This window comes from Melospiza georgiana, chromosome 1, assembly GCF_028018845.1.
Source record: "Melospiza georgiana isolate bMelGeo1 chromosome 1, bMelGeo1.pri, whole genome shotgun sequence".
Lineage (NCBI taxonomy): Eukaryota > Metazoa > Chordata > Aves > Passeriformes > Passerellidae > Melospiza > Melospiza georgiana.
In genome coordinates this window covers 30574603-30595946 of record NC_080430.1, presented here as the reverse complement: position 1 = coordinate 30595946, position 21344 = coordinate 30574603, and the positions used below count along the sequence as shown (strand labels likewise).

Below are 21344 nucleotides of genomic sequence, written 5' to 3'. Positions count from 1 at the left end.
CTCTTCGATGTATTGGGTTCTTTTAATACATAACTATACTCCTCTCTGAAAATAGAAATTGAAAGTACATAGGAAATGTGGCTTTTTAAAGCAAATAAAATCATTGTTCTTGTTAACTGAAGTACAAATCCAGTGGAAATTGTTTTCACTGTTTAACTAGCTCCTTAACTCCTTAAGGAGTACCATGTGGGGATATAAATTTAAAAAAATGTTGAAGTATTGATGTAGAATCTTTATAAACTTACATTTCTTTAAGTGTCTTTGCTGGAAATTTGAAACACTTGCATGTTGCAGCATTTTGCCCAGTGCCACAGTTCTCTTTCATTTTCCATAATGTTTTGTGGATGCATTTTTATTTATGTGTGGCCCTACAATTGGGGAAAATCTTCTAACCTGGTTTTTCCTTTCATTTTCCTCCCTGCTCCCAGAATCTTTTAATGGCTCTCCTACTAGCAGCATAAATCTGGTAAGTGCTTGTATTTTTTTTTGTCCTCAACAGTAGAGAAAGTGTGATAAAATAGTTTAACAATGTACATTACAGGTTTCACTTCACTGCAGTTGAATTTCTAAAAAAGTTTTTGAATCAAATTGAAACACACAAATTATTAATTACTCTGTAAGATAAAACTTCTCCTTTTTGTGTTTTTCTGTGTTTATTGACATTTTGCATTGTTTCTCACAGAAAAAGTTAACTTATGGAAAGCATAATTTCTTACTCCTACTTGCTTTTCATAAATAGATAGAAATTTGGAGTTACATAATAATAGGTGAAAGCAAATCCTTTGAAACAGAAATCTCCAGGGATTAAATTAAAATAGATTGTAAAGTGAGGCATTTAATTATATTTTTGTTGGTTGATATTTTTTTCATTAGGACTGGATTTGGAAACATTTAAGTATCTGGAATTTATTTCAGCCATGATTCTTTGTTTTTTTTATCTGTCCAATTTCAAGTTCAATTTTATTTTTTTTATTCTTGACCTGTGTCAGTTTGTCAAGACCTTTTCTTTGTTAAATTAGTGTACCCAAACCAAAAATGCAAATATATTTATTTAAAAAGGAGAAATCATGTGAAGTTTGGTATATATCCTCCCCATGTTTCTGCAGACAGTGTGTAGCTGAGGCACAAGGTACATAAAATTCAGTTTGGCATATGAGAGTATGTTTCCAAACCTTTTAGTTTCATGAAGGTTTACGTAGAGATTTACAGTCTGCATGCAATTTCCTGGATTATGTGATGCCTGAGCCCTTCTAGTTTGTTCTTGGAAGGTGCTGCAGCTCCTTAGCAGCTCCATTGCATTGGTAAGGTCATGCTTGCATCAAAAAGAATGAGTGTTTTCTAAAGAAATACACATACCATTAATGTCTGTGTGTTTTCTTGTTTATGGGTTTGGGTTTTTGTAGGTTTTGGATGTTTTTTTAATTTAAACTGGGATTTTCTTTCCTGTTATTTCCTATTGTTGGCATTTTGAAATGTAAAGAAAAGGGGAGATGTTTAGCTGATACAATTAATGCAAACTCCTGGTAGATGCAGAAGAAAAACTTAATTTAGCCATATTTTTTCACAAGAGCCTTTTAACTGACTGATTTCTTTAAAAGATGTTTCAAATGCCTTTTAAGTACTCTTTCTAACAATGTTGTGACATACCAGAGTTATGTTTTATGGATTAGGATTTGTCATTTTGGTGGTTTATCTGGGTAGTGGTTATCTCCTGCTTCATTTCAAGTGACTTTCCAAGCTAAGTCAAAAAGTCCTAAAGTCTTTACCAAGCACTGTTGCAGTGCAAATAGGTATTTGCATGGGATTCTTCAAAGACTTGATTTTTGTTTTTGTTGTGACAAAGATATTTATAGAATACTACATTTATTATAAAGAGTTAGGAACATTCTAGGAGAAATACATAAGTAAATTTCTCTTTATGCAGAACTACTTTTGCTTTTCTGTAGTCCATATTGTTCAGGGTGTTCAGTGCTTTTACAGGTGTTTGGATACTGATAGATTAGTTTTTGCTGGCTGAATTCCATGTCAAGAGTAAATTTCTGTACACATAGTTTAGCTCCCTTGTGTTAGTCTGTTACATAAGAAAAATAGACCTTGGAAAGGTTACTTCAAAGGTCAGGGAATTTCTGTACTTGCAGCTAATGACAATGTATTAAATAAGATTTGGTTGTGGAATTTTTATGTTTTTAATTAACTTGTGTTCCTGTAAATTTATCTAATGGTAGAGATATTAGCTCATATTAAATGTCTGTCTGTTGTGTTATCTGTTCAGGTTTCAACCTTTTAATTTACTTGTATTAATAGTTGCTGTATAGTGCCTTGCCACAGTAGTTGAGTGTTTCCTAAAGTTACTATTATAAAATATATTGTCTGCAATTCCAACTTACACTGTAAGAATTTGGAAGAGGGGCTCAAAACTGTTTTGAAGAAAAGTTGTTTTACAAAAATATCATAATTGCTGCCTTTTGTTTTGATACATTAATCTACTGCATTAAAACAGTGGGTCACATTTTGGGAGTATAAAATTATTGTAAATATGTATAGACTCTTGCAGATTTCCTCTGAAGGATCCCTAATGGGAACTTTGCATTGAGTAAATAGAAGGATTTACACAGGTGTTCCAAGACCTTGAAGGGCAGCAGAAGTGGCTGGGTTGAACTTTTGGCAGTCATTAGCATATGTCAGCTTGAACCCCACTCAGTAATCACAAAGAAATCTGAACTTGAGTGACAGTGAAGGGAAGCAGGAAAACAAGAAATAATTATGCCTTTAACAATACAACAGTACCTTAATGCCAGTATTTTGTAGCAAACAAAATATTTGAGTTGACAGTTACTTGTCTTCTCTTATAACATCACATCACTTCCATCTTATTGATAATCAAATCCTAGAGCTTTCAGAATATCAAGCATTTTATCCAGGCTTCCACAAATGTCTTCTGTTAGCCAGTCTCAGGTGGTACTCTGCTCCTGAATTGAACACTGCAGTGTAGAGCAGCACACCTGACAGGGTCGAGGCTGTCCAAGGCACTTGCTCAAGAATGGACTAAGTCACAGTGTTGTGTCCAGCAACGACTAAAAGCAAGCATAAAGATTAAAGGAACAGCCCACTTATGGTGATACTTAACCAGAATAACTCTCCAGCATCCAGTAACTTATAGATTCTTGAGGTAAAGATGATGTCTGCTGTCAAAATATTTTTGCATAAATTCATCTGTTCTACCGTTCGACAGACATAAACTTCTAGCACTATAGCATGTTGTGGCAAAACAGATTTCCCCAGAAGGGTTTTTCTTTCTTCTGCCTTTTCTCAGTCTGGGACCTTGGTACTACAAGTCTACAAGCATATTGTTCAGGAGACTCCCTACTGCAACACATGTTTTTCAGCCACTTTTAAGCTGCCTTTTATTCAGTGTCTAGACTTTATAACAGAAAAACTACCTTCAGTAGTAGACATTTAGGCAGAGACTGACTGAGGTCATTGAGGCAGGCAAGAGCCATTCCTTGAAGAGAACTAGAGGAGGAAAGGAGTATTATGTTGGGATATTGTGGAGTTGATAAAGATTCAGATGAAGAAGGGGCAAGAGCAGTCTTTAAATAGTAAAGTCCAGACTGTCTTTTGATTGTAATCTTGTATATTGTTTTATGTTTAAGGAAACAGAGATTTAGAAACTGAATTGATGTAGGTAGAGGTTTTAATTTGATATGGGCATGGCACTGCTAACCAATAAGTCCTATTGTAGGTAACTTTTCATGATAAGTCACTATTAAACTGGCTTGATTAAATTATAAAAGATAGCAAGTAGCTATATTCATTCTGAATATGTTTCTTTGGAGAATTTTACAATTATGGGGTAAAAGACATAAAGTAACTGGGATCCGACGGTCTGCGAAGGCTACTTCGGTGGCTCCAACTCTTTTTTTTTTTTTTTTTTTTTTTTAATCTGGTAATTTAAGATTAGAATGCATAGTGGCCAACCTCTATTTCTGTCAGTTGCATAAGCAAGTCTTTCAGCAGTTTTGAAGAACTTTATTATGTTAAATCTTAGTAATCAGATGTATTAATTTTAAAAACAAAGCCTTCTCTAAAAGACCCATTAGGCTTCTTTTGATCCCAGTAATTATTAAATATTCAGACAGAGCATTAACCAGCTGAGGATGTACCTGTTCATTTTTTATGACAGAAAATATTCCTGAAAAGAATGTTGGCTGGCTTTTTATTTTTTTACATACAGCAGAAAAACTTTCACTTTCTACTGCTGTGTAACGTTTGTGTGGGGCATAAAGATATTTGAAAGAAAGCAGAATGTTATGAAGGTAAAAGCCAGAAGACCTGTTATACAACATCTGTATCTCCCCAGTTGTTTGGGAGATTTTCTGGTTTTGTTTTGGTTTTTTCCCCAATGCTCAGTAAAAGACCATACTTCCATTAGGATTGAGATCAAACTGAAGTGGCAAATATGTTTGATCAAATATGAATGGTCACAAAACTATGTGTGAAAATGATGGGGGAAATGAAATGCTCTATACTGTGCAAAAGAATGGCTTTGGTAACCAAGTAGTACAAACACCTGAGTTGTTACAGTGCACTAAACTTTTAGTATAGTGAACTGAAAGTTTGAAAATTAAATAGATAAATCAAAACACATCTCGAATACGATGTATTTCTGATCTTATTCTTTTTTTCACATTTTTTCTTCCTACATTATCTCCCCACCCTGCAGTCCTTAGATGACCTTTCAAATGTCCCCACTGATGAGACTGTTCAGCTCCATGCATACATCTCAGATACTGGTAAGTGAATCTGTTAGGATGTGTGCTGACTTTTTTTGCCACCCTTTGTTTTGAGTTTTGTAATATTACAGGCCCTTGAAATCCTGATTGTCTCATTTTTTGGCCTCATAAAACATTTAAATTAATATTTTCCATTAAGTCTTTTTTTGAAATCTTTCTAGTATTTGTTCTGTAGGTCACAGACTATATATCTGTACTTAAAAAGTGATTGAATTTTATTTCGTATAGTATTATTATTACTACTTTTATCTCTGGAGAATCATTCATTAAACTTGCTATTGAATAGGATTTATTTTAGCAATTACTTAAAGAAATTCTGAAGGACATCTCTCTTTCTAGTCACAGAATTATAATTCTTGACTGTTTCATTCTCTTAGTATAATATTTTTCCCTTATTCTTTGTGCTTCCTTACTGATTTAGCTTAGTTTCAGGAAGCAACTTCTGTTGTTATTGCGGTGGCATTTTTGGTTATCTTTTAAAAAACTTTGCCTAGAAAGAAATTATTTTTCTTTATTACATGAGAGTAAATAACAAAAAAAATCTCATCTGTTATTTGCAAATTCTCTGTTTAAATGAGATTAAATTGGGCAATTAAATTGTGATTTTCAGATATTTTTTGGTCAATTTTACTATGCAATATGCTCTTAAGTCTCTGCATTTATGTAGTGGACACATGCTGTCAGCAAGCATTCAGCTACTTTAGTTTTTAATTAAACCTATTCCAACTCAGTGTGAGGGCAGTGTGCAATCGAAGTGTAATGGTAGTCAGTCCTCAGGGAAAGCGGAAAATGAGTTGAAAGTTGAGAACCAAATACTACTTTTTAATTAAAATGGCATGTGGTACTTTTTTCTGAATTATACTTAGAAGTTTAATCATTCTAACCTAAGAAAAAAAGGTAAACTTAGAACCACATAAATTGTAACATTTATAATCTTGAGGGCAGCATGTATTGATAACTGCCAGTCTGACTTTGAATACATAATGCTCCAGTTGTAGCAGGAGATCTGTACAGGTTTGTATTGCAAGATGATATTAAATTGCATCTGTGAGCAGGTCCTTTTCCTCACCCAGTTACTGGCCTTGCCTGTGTGTGAGGGTTATATACAGACAGGATTATCTCTGTGTGTTTCAGGATTCACACTGTCTTGGGTTGCAAAATAAATACCAATTAAGTGGCTGTGACATAAGGGGCAGCAGGACAACTTCTTTCTTTTTCTGCCTGAAGTGGTTCTGAAGGTGCCACTTGGCAGTGCCCCTGGGATGTGGTCTGGTGGCTGCAGGGCCAAGTGGTCAATGTGCATGTAGAGGACAGGGCTTGTGCAGGGTCTGTGGTGCTGGGGGTTCCTGGGTCTGCTCTCTGGGCAGTCTTTTGGCTCCATCCTGATTGCTGCTCATTCCCCTAGGGATTCAGCACTCAACATGCTTCTTATAGAGGCTGGATGGCAAAGACAAGATGCTCTGTGCCCACTCTTCCCCTTGCTAGTGTGTAATTCTTGCATTGGCAGCAGCTGCCACTATCCTACAGGTGCTCTCTGGGTGCTTAGACAAAAGCATTGTACTTCAGAGAAATCAAGACTGAAAGTACTACAGAGGATGGAATTAATGGTTTCTCAGAAGGATTGTATTTTATGCAGTGTGGGTGCATAGAAAAGTTCAGAGGCCTTGATTAAAAAATGTTTTCATTTAGCCACTGGAAAACTGTACATACTGAGTATTGGCTCAATAATTGGAAATTTAAATTTATGCACGCCAATTTAAATGGTATGCAGTGTAAACAATCGTGGTTCTAGGTTATTCTCTAAATGAAATGGAAGGTTTTGAAACACTGTACTGGGAAAATTTCTGTGAGGGAGGAATGTCCTAGAAAACTTTAATATTTAATGGAGATCAAAAAGATGTTTGCTTCTATTTCAGATAGCTATATGTGTTCTTTTTATTTATGAATTGACTTTTCCATACCATGTGTGTGTGCGCACACAGAGAATGCATTACGTATATACGTACACACATCTGTATATATAGTTGACTAAAATAGCATGGGGAGTGTTTTTTATCCTAGAGTTAATAACTGAGTTAATAACAAACTCCTGATGCCAATAACAAAACTGAAGGCTTGCAGCTTGCAATCATTGTCTTGTATTTATAGGCTTTTCTGATGGGCAGACTCTTGCAATGTGATTAGACTACTTTGCAGACTGGAATTTCTTCTGGTTTCACAGTTGTCTTTCACTCTCATCTTGAGTTCTTTAAGTTAAAATATCTTTTATTAAAGTTCTATTTACTATTTAAAAGTTGAAAATTTTTCTTTTTATGTTTTGCATGTCATTGAAACCTGCCTAGCTTTAAAGCTGCTTAATCTCTATTTAAGTTTCCATAGTAAGTTTTGGAGGGTGCTGTACAATGTTTAAGTTAAAGGGATAGTTTAATCTTCTGCTTGCATGTCCATTTTTGTCTTTTAAGTCTGTCATTCCAGACATTTTTTCACTTCACATTTGTGTCCTTTCGTCTTCCTTCTTTCTGTTTGTTCCCTTTTTATTTTTGTTTTTAAAACTGCTAGTCTATGCTGACTCTGACCCATATGCTGTGGCAGGAGTGTGCAATGACCACGGCAAGACGTACGCCCTGTACGCCATCACCGTCCACCGGCGAAACGCAAACAGCGAGGAGATGTGGAAGACATACCGGCGCTACAGCGACTTCCACGACTTCCACATGAGGATCACTGAGCAGGTAAGCCATCTCGTGAAAACCTTTACAGGTGCACTTTTCTGTGGTTTTGTAATTGGTGACTATGATTGCTCTTTGAAAACGAAATGGAGCTTAATAAGTCTCCCCCCTCTTCCCACACGGCTTAATTTTACTTTAAACCTTCGTATGGAAGTGCTGTTGGTCTCCAAGAGAGTTAGTTGTATTTGTCAGACATTAAGAAATAAAAGCTGAGGTTGGGAAATAGGTATTTAGGTTTTAGGTGAATGTTAAGAATTGGTGGGGTTGCAAAAGGAAGAGCTGGTAGCACTTCACTATACTACTAGCAATCTGCCTTTTACTGCTGTGCTTGTACTCTCAGACTCTTAACCCTCCTAAAATGAAAGAAGGAAGAAATAGAGAGTTGTAATTCACCAGCTGGTACAAAGTAGAACCTACTGAATGAAAAAAGGATGAAAACATGTTGCTTTTAAACGGAGGCTGAAGTGCTTTTAAACCAAGCCTTTGGAGAAGTCAGATTTGACTGCATAACCTTTGAGCTAGTCAGAAGTGTCAGATTATATCCCTTTACTCTGTTAGTAATTGAGAGTCATAGAGAACAAATTCTGTGCAGGTAAGTTAGCATTTTAAAGTTACAGCAGTAATAAAAATTGAAAAGGCTTTATTAAAAAAGCAAACGTTTAATACTTGGATTAATTAGAAATGAAGTCTGACTTTCCTTCGAATTTCTGATAGTGTTAGTGTGCTGTCAATAAATTTGAAATACCAATTTTTGTACTCCTTCAGATTGATTTTCTTAAATTAATTCAGTGTTTTGAAGACTTCTGGATCTTAGAGTGAATGAACATTCTGCTGATACGGGACAATCATTTAAAACTAACATAACTTCAAATGAATAGAAATAAATAGCAAAAGCAAAGTTGTTCAAAATATGAAAGCTCAACATTTCTGCTTGCTATGTCTGATTGAATTTACAGAGATAGAAATGTTAACCTAGAGCACTAAGATTGCAAAAAGTAAACAGATTTCTGTGATTCACTGCGGTATCTCAGATGTTCCCAACAGTTTTGCTTAGTCTTGACAAGAAAATAGACATTCTTACTGTCTTGTGTGCTTGTCTAAGACATTCTTATTGACATGTTAAGGGTAAAAGTTAGAATCATTGATTTCAAATTAGTAAGAAGATCAGGGACTTTTTTTTCAGAGAAAATAGATAGTTGATGTAAAATGAAATTGAAGTTAGCAGTTCAAAGTATCTAAGGGTTTTTCTTAGAGCACTGAATAGATTCACACCAGTTCCTTTAGTGAGTCTTGTAGTAAATACCATTTGAAGTAGATACCTATGTTTAAAATAGAGGCTGTCAGTTGCTTATATTGCTTCTGGTTAGATCTAAGAGTCCAAATGAAAACTAGACCATCTTCTGTTCAGATATTTTCCCATATGACCTACTTGCAAGGGAATAGGATTTCTAAAGTTGTAAAGTGCTATTCTTTGGTGCTTCCTACAGACTATAAATTTTATATGAGCTTTGTGGCCTTCCAAAGTTTAATGATGCAAGAAGAGATCTTGCAAGGACTGAATGGAATCCATATCTTTAAATCTGTAATGTTGTGGTGTTTTCTAAAGAGGAAAAGGATGCAACTTGTTTCCAGATTGTTTCTTAAAGCCTAGAATACTGTAGGTTTCTCTCTTTACCACCTTAAGGGTATTATTTGTAGGAAGTCTGCATTCTGTATGGAGATAGTCCTGATTCTTCAAATTTTATTCTTGTAATTTTTTAATTTTTTGTGCATTTTACCAAATATATTCAGCCTTATTACGTGTTAGGGCCTCTTCTTTCCCTTCTCCTTCCCTCAGACTGCCATTCTTCCTGCAAAACTAGATCAGGATGCATGTCAACCATGTAGTGTCAAAGAGTACAGTGGCAATCACTGTCATTATCTGGAGAAAAGGCACAGATCATGACATAGAGAGCAAGTTGTGATAACCTGTGTGTAAACTGGGTACTGCTATCTCTCCAAGGAGAAAAGCTTAATTATTTACTTGATAGGCTTGATCTGGATAGGAAAGGAGGGAGATTTTAGAAAGATTTACATGTTCTCTTGAAAATCTTTACTCTTTATGTAGTCTTATAATCGTAGTAACTTAATTCCAAATAATAATAATGGTAAATTTTGAGCCTAAACCTTTTGCACACTCTATTGGTTTGTATTTCAAAAGTGTACTTCAAAAGAGAGTTTCACAAGAAATTAAATTTTACCTTGATAGTCTCCTGGGAATTTTCATGCATTTTTTATTGACAGCATACCTCTCTCTTTGACTTCTCCAAGAATTCTCCGTTCCAGGCATGATGCAGAATTCTTTTTGTCAGGTGTTAGATGATATATAAGGGTAGGTGAAAAGAATGTCCTTACATGAAGACTTGAAACTCTTGTAAACAGAAAAAAAAAAAATTCTCTTTTTTTCTAGTTTGAAAACCTTGCAAATATACTAAAACTTCCTGGCAAAAAAACATTTAACAATATGGACAGAGAGTTTTTGGAAAAGAGGAAAAAAGACTTAAATGCTTATTTGCAGGTAAGATGTTACTGGAGTTTTTCTAGCTCTGTGCTTGGAATGATTTTTTCAGAGGTGGCTTGTCTCTGTGTTTTTTTCTTTTGTAAAAAAAAAAATATTGTGTTGTAGTTGATACACAAAACTAAATAATATACTATAAGAACTTGATGCTCTCTCATAAGTTTGCATTTTCTTTGGTGTTTTGGTTTATTCTCAGCCAGTTCTGTCACAGCTTTTCTGAGCTGATGAGGTTCAAGCTTTATGCCAATGACCTTCTCCTGCTGACATGTTTATGATGACTTTCTCTTGTGCTGCTGTGTAAGGATTTCAGTGGCACCCACTCCAGGGGTGTAGCAAATCACACAGTTCCTCTGTTCAGATAAGGCCTGTATCAGCCCAAACTAATTCAGCTGTCTTCCTTCATAGGGACTTTCTGGTCATGTAGCACTAAAATTTGTTGGCCAAGTCAATGAACATGTTAACAGTAAATAAATGAAGATGAGTAAAACACTGTAAAATAACTGTTTGATGATATTTTTCTGTGAGTTGCTATAATTACCATAGTGGTTAAAATTATGGTAATTACTAAGAAGCCCATTGTTTCCATCCTGAGACTACTTTAATGTTGGAATAAAATTTAGGAATGAAAAAATATATTGCTACATGTGATGTCTTTGATTGTCTCTTGTTCGTTATGTATTAAAATAACTTTTAAAAATTATTTCACTCAGCTCTTGTTGAATCCTGAAATGATGAAAGCTTCTCCAGCTTTAGCCCATTATGTGTATGACTTCCTGGAGAATAAAGCCTACAGCAAAGGGAAGGGAGATTTTGCACGGAAGGTAAGAATGTTTTGTACAGTCAAGGAAACTTTAGAGCATTAATTCATGCAGTGATTGCATTAAATAGACACATTGAACTGATATTAAAGAAATATACAGCACTTTGAAAATCTTGCAAATGGTGCTTGTTTTAAAACTTTCAGTGGCAAAGTATCTAAGGACATACAGAACCAAAAAATTACCATTTTTATAATAGGTAAATCTGTTTGTATGACAATAAAATAAACTTTTGAAATTGGACACAGTAAATTGCACTGAGACTTCTCTACTAGTCTAAAAGTGTGTTTGTTGCAAGTTGCTTTCTGTCAAACATCTGTGATTTTTTTTTTTATGGTCTTCTTCCTTCTGATTTCTTTTTTCAGTTCTTTACTCTGTATTTGCTGCTATTACCATTTGCTGCTTTCCACTCTTCAGCCCAAAACACAATATGCATTTCCCTTCAAAAGCACCTGTTATGCATTTAGCTGTAACCATCCAGAGTCACTGGTCAAATTCAGAGCTCTGGACTCAACATCCTTTTTGTTAAGCCACCAGAATGTCTTCAGACAAGTGGTTCTTTGTTCCGTTGACCAGTTTGTGTGAGCATCTGCTTTGCAAATGTAGCCATTTCTAAAGTTTTAGCAATTTAGATATAAAAAGCATCTGCAACTCTATTGTCACCTCAAGTTACTGTCCTGCCTATATTCCTTAAATAATTAACAGTGAAATAGTTAAATATTTATCAAGGTTTCTATAATGACTAAGATGTGTTTTCCAGCTTACAAGATTCTTTATACGCATAACTTTTTAAAGGGCATCACTCTGGTATTTGTGCTTTTGTTTGGACTGAATTCAGAGTATATACCCAAAGAAAAATTGTAACAGTTTCTGTGAATCTACTTTATGTTTTTAATTATACTTGCCATGATACATACTATTGCAGTGCTGTTTAGAAGAGGCATGTTGCAAAGATGAAGAGTTGAAAGCAGAATTGAAACATCTGGAAGTAGAAAGCTTGGAAGGGAGAAATGGTATTGAATGGAGAAGAAAAGGAAAATAAATTTAAGCTAAGAAAAGCCAAGGGATGGGAAATGAAAATGACTCAGGAAAACACATCTGTTGAAAGATGTAAATAGCTGCAGTAGGGCTGCAACAAATGAGAAATATAAATGGAAGTAAAATTAGAGCTGTAATCTGCATTCTGTAATGAAGCTAAGTAATTTGAGTTGTAAGAACAACTATTATGTTATTGCTCTCTGTGCCATGTTTCTCATAGTTTATTAATATGCTGGTGTCCTCATAGATGATACAATTCTGGTTAAACATCTTTCCCTTCAGATGGACACGTTTGTAAATCCACTGCGTAACTCTATGAGAAACGTATCAAATGCAGTCAAGTCTATCCCTGACAGCCTGGCAGAGGGAATGACTAAAATGTCAGACAACATGGGTAAAATGTCAGAGAGATTGGGACAAGACATAAAGCAATCATTTTTCAAGGTAAGAAAATACTGGTGGTTAATACATACTAGTAAATTAACAGAAGAGTCACTGTTGGCTTGCTGAAACTAATGTTATATAGAATCAAGTCATTAAACAGAAGACCAATCTGTTTTGTACCTGCACCTTTTAATAAGGTTAAGCAGTGATTTTACTGCAGAAATGGAGGTCTTTGCAATTAAGTAACATGTTTTAAGATGGCATCTACAGACTGCTACAGTTCTCCACTTAGTTCAGTGAAGTAACTTGAGAAGAACATGAGATTCATGGCTTATTTTTAAACTAACTGTTCTAATTTCCTGCATCTGCTGTTTTTGTTAGGGAAAAAAACCCATATATTTTGAAACTTAGAATAAGGAGATAGCCTCTTTTCTGCTTATTCCTTGCTGAATTCTGGTTTGAATTAAATTTTTTCCCCTGTCTTTACTGCCATCTTCCCTTATTTCTTACATTTCTAAAATATAATACTTTATGGGTGAGGAGTACCTTGATATGCAGTTTGGAAGTCCTGTGAAAATAGTTAAATAGTTATGTTCAGAACATGTTCATCTTCCCTTCGTTTCTCTGGTGTTCCTCTTTCTGTGTGTAGCTGTAAGGTCTGTGGTCAGGGGTTGTTCCATCTTGTGCTATATAGGGCAGATGTAGAACAGCAACTGAGATGGGTGAATTAATCCTTAAATCATGAAAGGGAATAATAAATTGGGGCCTGGGGAGATATGTGAGGTTTCTTAATTACTTGCAGGGCAAAATGACTGTCTCTGGACTTGATCATTGCTAGTAACTTCCCTAGTGTGTGACTAGCATTAGAGTTGCAGCTGTACTTGCTGGGAAGCCTGTGGCTAGGCAGGAGTTAAGATCAGGAAGAAATATCAAAAGAAATATCAGTCTCTTATAAGAGTTTTCCGGTGTTTTTCAGGTGAAGCACTATGCACTGGATAAATTAGATGTGAAAGTCTTAAAGATGTTGATAATTTTGGTAGCTATACAGAAATATATGCAGACTTGATTTTTGGTTTTGGAAGGTGAAAGAGCTGCTGTTATTTATCCACATCTGTGTATATATTAGTTTGCAGTTACTTTTGAGCAAATGTTGTTGTTTTATATTTTCATAATCAGCCTGCTTATGAATTTTTTTCTGATTTTTTCATACTCAAAAGTATTTTTTTCTTTCATTAACATAGCATTTTTTATTGTAGGTGCCACCTCTGATGCAGAAAACCTATTCAGACCCTGACCATTGCCGTGTTGCAGCACCAATTGATGACAATGTGAGTCTGACATTTGTCCTTTCAGAGTTGACACCTCTAAAACCAAACAAATGAGTTATTTATTCTGCATTGAGTTACACTTCGGTTCTTTTCTGACACTATACCAGGCACCTCAAAACAGTTCTAAGCTTTTTAAAAAGAAATTTGAATACTTCTTTTTAAAATTACCATTTTTGCTAGCAGTGTAATGGTTTGCACAACATTGGAATAACTGTGAAGAGTGCATGTGCTATTGTTTCTGTTTTTTATGGCTGGGGGTTTCATTTTTTTGGGTGTTTTTCTCTTCTCCCTCCAACATATTTTTTGTAAGCCAGTCTGTGTAATATAATCTGCTAAAAAAGTAAAATTATGATCCTTTATTTAATCTTCAAGCATAAAAGCACAGGATAGTCATGCAGGTTACAATGGTGTCTAAATAAAAAGCAATTGATTGCAGTGAAATGTCAGTTTTTAGCATCCATAAGAAAATGGTGCCCAAGAAAATCTCCTTCCCGAGTTTTTGTGTAAGGCAGCTGGAAGCACAGCAACCAGGAAGAGATCAGGGATGAGGTCTCTCTTTAGGACATACTTACATGTATTAATTTTATTCAACTTCTGTAGTAACTGTTGACTTTTGAAATAGCTGCTTCTTGTAATATTTTAAAAATTCAGTGTATGTGGTTTTATATTTAATGTTCAGTCCTTCTTTGCTACTATGATGTTACAGAAGATTTAGGGAAGATTTCATATTACAGTAAAATACAGAGTAAAGTGTTTGTCATTGTTGAGCTTATACTGAAGTGTTTGACAGCTAAAGTAGATTCTAAAACTGTAGCTTTCTTGAACTGAAATAAAAGTTTACTGTTTATTCTTTTACTTGGTGATCAGGTGGATGACAATATTCCGCTGAGAGTAATGCTCCTGCTTATGGATGAAGTCTTTGATTTAAAGGAGAGAAATCAGTGGTTAAGAAGAAATATAAAAAATCTGCTTCAACAACTTATTAGAGCAACATATGGTGACACAATTAACAGGTACTGCTTTTCTTCTATAGAGCAATCATGTATGTGAGACTGTACAGTATCTGTCTATACACCCTTCTTGGTAACACTGAATTATTGTGCTTTAAATCATTCATTAAATCATATTGTGCTACATACATTCCTCCTCGGAGAAAATCAGTTAACAGATGCATATATCATTTCTGTAAGCATCCTAGATTTGGATATAGAACTGTATGTATGGGTTGGTGACTGAAGGCCTGATGAATTATCAGTCTATATTTCCTGTTAAGTATTGTGAAGTAGCAGTACATATTGCAGCAAGTATTTTGAGATTCTGATTTTGCTTACAGAAACAGAACCTAAGAGTACTCCATGAAAAACGTGGAGTGCTCTCCAAGCAAACCAGTTATCTTATGCTGATGGGTGATGCAACAGCAGCTTTGCAGCCAACTTCATTATTGTATATTTACCAAAAAAGAAAAAAGTTATAGCTTTAGGTAGTGATCGGTGAGCTTAGATTTTTATCTTGAGAATCAGTGTTTGCCTTCCTATTGTGCAGTATTATAGAACCTACTTACAGAGTTGGAGAAAGTTAAAATTATACTTTGTTTTCCCTAGAATGCTCATTAAAATGCTTCACTTATGGGTTGTCTGCTTTAAAAATTAAACAAGAGACTTGTTGCTTTTGTTTTAGAAAAATAGTTGATCACGTTGATTGGATGACATCTCCCGAGCAAGTAGCAGATGCAGTGAAACGCTTCAGGTATGTCTTTTATTACAGATGCTGAATACAAAGCACTCACCAATTGATGTCTAATATCTGTATGTCTTCCTTCTTCTCTTACATGAGGAAATTATTATTCTTCAGAATGCAGTTGGATCATACACTGCTTTTTACATGTTAAGTGAGAGAAAGCAGTTGTCACATGGAAAAGACATTTCTTAAAAACTATTTTAAAGTTTTCTCCTCTACCTCAAAAACTTATTTGTCAACCCATCTAGAAGAGCTTAGAAATTTCATAATTTATCACTGTAGTGATGTAATATCTTGTTTGCCTTGGTGAAGGCATGTACACGCCTTGCTTTTAAAGGCAAACAATTAGTGCTAAAAGAGCCCTGGCTCCAAGATGATGTTTCACTTTGGATAGATACAATGGAACTAAAGTCTGAATTTGATACTATCAATTTCCTAAAAGTTTTAATGGCTTCTAAATTGGTGTTGAGAAAGTGTTGCACACTTTTTTTTCTTTCAATATAGTTTGGGGGTTTTTTTGTTGGGTTGAAAGTCAAAGTAGGGTAATTTATTCTCCAAAGGGTCATACTTTACAAATGTACTGTTATTCTTTGATTAAACTGTAATGCATACTTTTTATTCAGAAAAGAAAACGTCTTTCACTGAGGCAGAGTAGCTTATTAGAGGCATGTCTTTTGCATTGGACTTTTGACTACACTGAAACTATTTCTTCTCAGCTTTAGCTTGTTGAAAAGCTAACTGCTGGTGTCAAAATTTTGATGAAGCAATTAATAGACTTGGAGTCTCAGTAGCAATAAAGCCTGGTAAAAGCAAGGCTTAGGTTTATTTTGTGTAAGAACTATGTGGTTTTGAATGATTTTGATTTGCATTGTTTTATTAAAATGTCATTTCTTCTGATCCCTATACTAAAAAAGTATATGGTAGCTCCTGATAGGTTGAGTATATCGTACTACTTGCTTTTGATTTCTTGATTGTCTTCATCATTCTTCATTTTCTTTTTCTCTTCTGATATTTGAAGTGTGTGTTAGGTTGTGCAAATTTCTTTCTTATATTTATGAGATAGCCTTGAGAGATTTTAAAGAGCTTTTTGCTTGATAAAATGTTAATGTATTTTGACAGATTTGCTTTTATTGCAGAGACGCTTTTTGGCCCAACGGTATTTTAGCAGAAACTGTTCCACGAAGGGACAAAGCTATTAGAATGAGAACAAGAGTGGCAGGGAAAACCAAATTGCTGGAGATAATGCCAGGTAAGTGACTCTGGGATTAAAGCCTAATGATCCATACAATATATTGTTACTGAAATTAATGTCAGTATTCTTGTTGGTTGTTTTAAGTACTGTAAAGAAACCTTGATATATGAACTGTATTTAAATAAAAAGGTTTCTAATTATTAAAGCATTGGACATTTTCACGTGTACTGTCAATAATTCTCTTAGAGCTGCCCCAGTATTAAGTTTCTAGAGGATTAAGTTGTGCCTGAAGTGGGTATATTCCAAACCAGTACGATTTCTTGCAAACATGGTTTCCACATGTATAGGGTAAGAGTGAAGTCATTTTCAGAAATGCTCTCTTCTGTAAGAGAGCTTTTCATTTAGTCATGTTGTGTAGAGGTACTGTTACCTCAAATTTCAGGCTACATGGTTTGAAAGACTGAATATTCAGTTTAAGTTTGTTGTTAACATGGAAGCAGAATTTAGCTTAAACTTCTGTGTGACTTCTGTTTTTGTAGATGAACTGAAGCACATCATAGGCGCTGAGACTACACGGAAGGGCATTCTTCGGGTCTTCGAAATGTTCCAGCATAGTCAGCTGAATAAGAGGATGGTGTATGTGTTTCTGGAGAGATTCCTAGAAACCTTATTTCCACAAAATAAGTTCCCTGAGCTGTTCCACAAACTGCATTCAAGGTCAAAGCAAATGCAGAGGTATAAGCAGAGACTACACTCTACTCAAGCGCCTTCTTTACAGAAAAGGTGACACTTCAAATCCATTACGCTGGTGTTTGTTTGTCCAGGATTAATTACTTGGGCAGATTCTCTGGGGCTTCAAACTCACATGCCGTCATTTCTGCACCAGTCTTCTAGTGTCACATATTAGATTATTAATGCATCTGTAAGACCTGTGGATCTTCTCATCTTCACTTGTAGTTCAACCACGACCAGAATGGTTTGTGTGTCTTAAATGATTTGGTGCGTCTTCATGCAACATTGGGAAGAAAACTGGCCCAGTATATCAGAATGCTGATCCCTTCCGTTCCTGAGTCGATGTTTTGCCAGCAATGCAAAGTGCCAGACTGTTCAAGTAAAGCACAACTATGGTGATACAATTGAAGAAAAGGGTGTTTTGGCACTGGGAGATGGTGCAATGTCTGAGAGTCAGGTGGAATTGTTCGGCGTTACAAGTGTTGAGGCTCTGTAGGGCTATCTTAACATTCCTGTAAAGGCTGAATTAACCAGGAAAGCAGTCTGTGGTTGGTAGGAGCAGGGAGAATAGCTATAGCCCCATCGTAAAAGTACATTTATTGAATAAAAGTGGAGGTAAGGTGGCTTTTATGCCACATTTGCATCACCTTTCATATTTTGAAAATTCAACTAACCTTATACCTAATGGGAGTTTTAGTAAAAGCAGAGGTGCAGTAGAAACAAACTCTTTATTCTGATTATTCTGTAGCGTTTAAAGGCCATATGCTGCTCTTACAGCACCTGGCATACATTTTGCATGTAACTTCAGTGGAGAAGGAGCATCATATTTATGTTCAATTGGTCTATTGGAACATAAGTCAAGTTGGTAGTTGTAGAAGGAAAGGAGTATATGTTTCGAAGAGGAGGAAGTTGCACTAAGACACAGTTTACACACAACTCCCCACTAAAATCTGGAGCATTTTTGGGATGTGAAAGAACTATGTCCTACTTAATTGAAAGATTCCTTACCTTTTAGTGTGTAAGCCTCATATGGAAAAATGTTAAGAATTACTTGGTTCCTCACAGGTAAAAGATTTCATTAGTCATATGCAAACACTTGGAAATCTCTGAATGCATCTCAGTGTATATATGAAAATAAAAAGGAAATAAAACTACAATATTTTTTTAAATAATTTTTTTATTTTTTGCATAGTGTAAAATTTTAATAAAAATTTGACATCAAGGCCCCACATCCATCTGTTTAGTTTCATGGAAGAAGTTCTGTCCGATTAAAAATACAGTAACATTTGAATAATCCTGTTTGGCCACAGCATATCTCAGTTTGTGTTTTGTTTTTCATAGTCCCCGACTGTTTGAGCACTATCTTGAGTGAATAGAAGGTAATCTTTTAGAGTCCCTTTTTTTTTCTGAACACTAAACACAGGGTAAAATACAGTTATGGATCAAGGATCCCAAGGATCCTTGTTGTAATTTGTGTCTTAATGGGAGCAAATGGTCCTTTTATGCAAGAGAGAAACATAGACCTTTGATGAAAGCGTTCTGAGGCAAGATAGAAGGCTCTCAAAGGACCTCGTTAAATTGACTGACACTTCTATATAGATAATTTTTCTCATGGACTCTATTAATGAAATGTAGCCTTTTATCATACTACTTAATGATGATCATATTGTACTGTTAACATTCTCATACAGTATGCATGGGCTCAAGTGCACTTGTTTTTTTCTTTATTGCAGAACTAAATGCTGTAAATTAAATCCCTTTCTTTTGTAATCCCTAGGAAGACAACTTGATAAATATAGAAGAACCCCTCTCCCTTCCTCTCTGCAGGTTCTGTGGAAGTGTGATGGTTAAATGCTTTTGAATTTAACAAAATTCTTGAGTTCAGTGTGAAGTAATCAACATAGCCAGCTCCTATTGTTTACATGCCTGTATCTTCCTCTGTCAGGGTGCTCATGCATAACTGACATCTGACTGATGAAAGATCATTCAGCAGTTGTTCTTGGTGATACAGTAAATATCTCATTAATCCTACCAAATCTAATTTCTTTCTATTAAGTCACTGAATTTGTTAAGCAGTATGAAAGTGGGAAGTTCAAATACTGTTTTGTCAAATCTGTGGAACCTTTTATCTATCTGTAGGTACCATGAAAAATTTCATCAGGATAGTGATAATATACAAATTTGGCTTTTTTTTTTTTATTATTTAGTTATCTGGTACATCTCTGTACAAAAATAAAATAATATCTCTAGGAATGTGAACTAAACATAATACACCATACTTACTAGACGTTTTACTTAATGAATTTATTACATATACCTATACACACATTTATATAGGCATGTGTGCATACGTATATATGTATTGAAGTTTTGTCTTCTGTATTTAATTACAGAATGTGGCTTCCTAATTCAGTGGTGCCTGTTGGCTGGCAAGAACCATCAGAAATGAGCACTTTTTATTAAAGCAAGTTTGTATGTATCTTTCTTTAAAAGGTTTTCCTGTCGACAATTTGAAGTACCCACGCTGTCAACCCATGCAGCCTATTATCCTAGGAAGTCTCCAAAACTGAATGTTAATAAACGGCACTTAAGTGTCTGGGTGTATCTTCTGGCCTTTAGGTGCTGTGACTGGCTGCTGAAAATAGTGCCACTGTCAACAAATGCACTTGTTTTAGCCTTAATTATTTTTAAGAGAAAATAAGCAATTGAATTTTTCATTTGGTTCATCCTCAAGCTTGTGCTGCTGGTGTTTGCTAGAACTAAAACAGTTAATTTTAAGTGCTACCAGAATGTGTACCAAAATGAAACTATATAAATTCCACAATCTAAATTTTAATTTTGTGCAATATTTTCATTTAATGCATGTGTATTTGAATAGCTGTAAAATAAATGAATTTTTAATGTTCTGAAGTCTAGGTTAAAAATGTCTTCTCAGGTGAACAATTCTGCATTCTGTTGTTACTTTAGTTTATTTAAGGACTTGTTTTAAAAGTCTTACTTGTTACTCCTTTGTTAATTCCTTTGTTCTCAATGATCCTTGCTCTCCTGAGCAAAGCTCATGTATTACAAGGGAAGAATCTGAAGAACACATCTCATAAACTCATAGAGCTGTTATAAATTACTTGTGCATATCATTGTACAGTAAGTGTCAGCTGTGTGCCTAATTGTTCTATTGATGCTTTTCCCCTCCCCTCCCCCTCCTCTCGTTTCTGTAACAAAGAATGAACATGAAATGGACTGCCATGGTCACTTCTACTGAATGGCAGAGGACTCTGAATTTTTTTTGGAGTTTGCATTTATGTTCTGTCCAATAGAAAGCTAAAAAATTACACTAATAAAGTATTAACAGGAATAGTATGAGTCTCCATTTATTTTTGAAATAACTTTCTCATAGCAGGTACGAAAGGTTGCTAAAGATAAAACTATTACTGTTTAAATAAAACAACCATTCTTTGAAATTTTTTTAATGTTTTATAAACTGAGTTTGCTTCCAGCAAAATAATCTCTACATTCAGTTTTGACCAGTGTTTGCAGAGAGTCCTGTGTTCTAAAAAGAAGCAGAAACAATGGCATTGTATGATGTAAGAGGGGTTTATATTGCAGGTTTTTTAAATCTTCGGCTCTTTCCCCCTGGGTTTGTTTTTGCAGCAGCTGGGTCTACCATGGGATCACAATTGTTACCCTTGATCTGTTTATTCCAGCTGCTTCACATTCATCAAAAAGATGTCCTGAGCTAGAGAGATGTTAGTTCATTGACCTTTGAGTGAAGTGTTTACCACTTTTGCTACAGGATATTATCACATATCAGGAATTTTACTAGCTGATTGAAAGTTCTTATTTGTTGAACCTGTTATCCTAGGGTAATTTCATGGCAAAAATACACTCCATAATAAGCTTATTTTTAAAAAACATCTTAAAACTATCTGGACTTTGCTAACTGAGCCTTATATGTCTCTGTGGTTTATTTAAATCTTCAGTCTATCAGATTATTTAATTTTTGGTTTTGATGTCTAATGCAGTAGGATTGCTACAGTTT

The 21344-nt window shown here is 35.0% G+C and overlaps 1 protein-coding gene across 2 annotated transcripts in view; it reads left to right on the top strand.

Annotated features, from left to right (window-relative positions):
• The window catches only part of SNX13 (sorting nexin 13), a 63555-nt gene extending 42895 nt beyond the window's left edge, over positions 1–20660 (top strand). The window contains exons 16-26 of one of the 2 annotated variants that reach the window (XM_058032937.1): positions 429–466; positions 4724–4793; positions 7386–7525; positions 9972–10079; positions 10790–10900; positions 12218–12379; positions 13576–13647; positions 14515–14660; positions 15325–15393; positions 16521–16633; positions 17116–20660. In XM_058032937.1, the coding sequence (XP_057888920.1) occupies positions 429–466; positions 4724–4793; positions 7386–7525; positions 9972–10079; positions 10790–10900; positions 12218–12379; positions 13576–13647; positions 14515–14660; positions 15325–15393; positions 16521–16633; positions 17116–17363 (1277 nt within the window). In that variant the 3' untranslated portion in view covers positions 17364–20660. Of the gene's footprint in view, positions 1–428; positions 467–4723; positions 4794–7352; positions 7526–9971; positions 10080–10789; positions 10901–12217; positions 12380–13575; positions 13648–14514; positions 14661–15324; positions 15394–16520; positions 16634–17115 lie in introns of both variants that reach the window. The other variant, XM_058032933.1, reaches the window with a different exon arrangement.
• Positions 20661–21344: the final 684 nt, after the last annotated feature.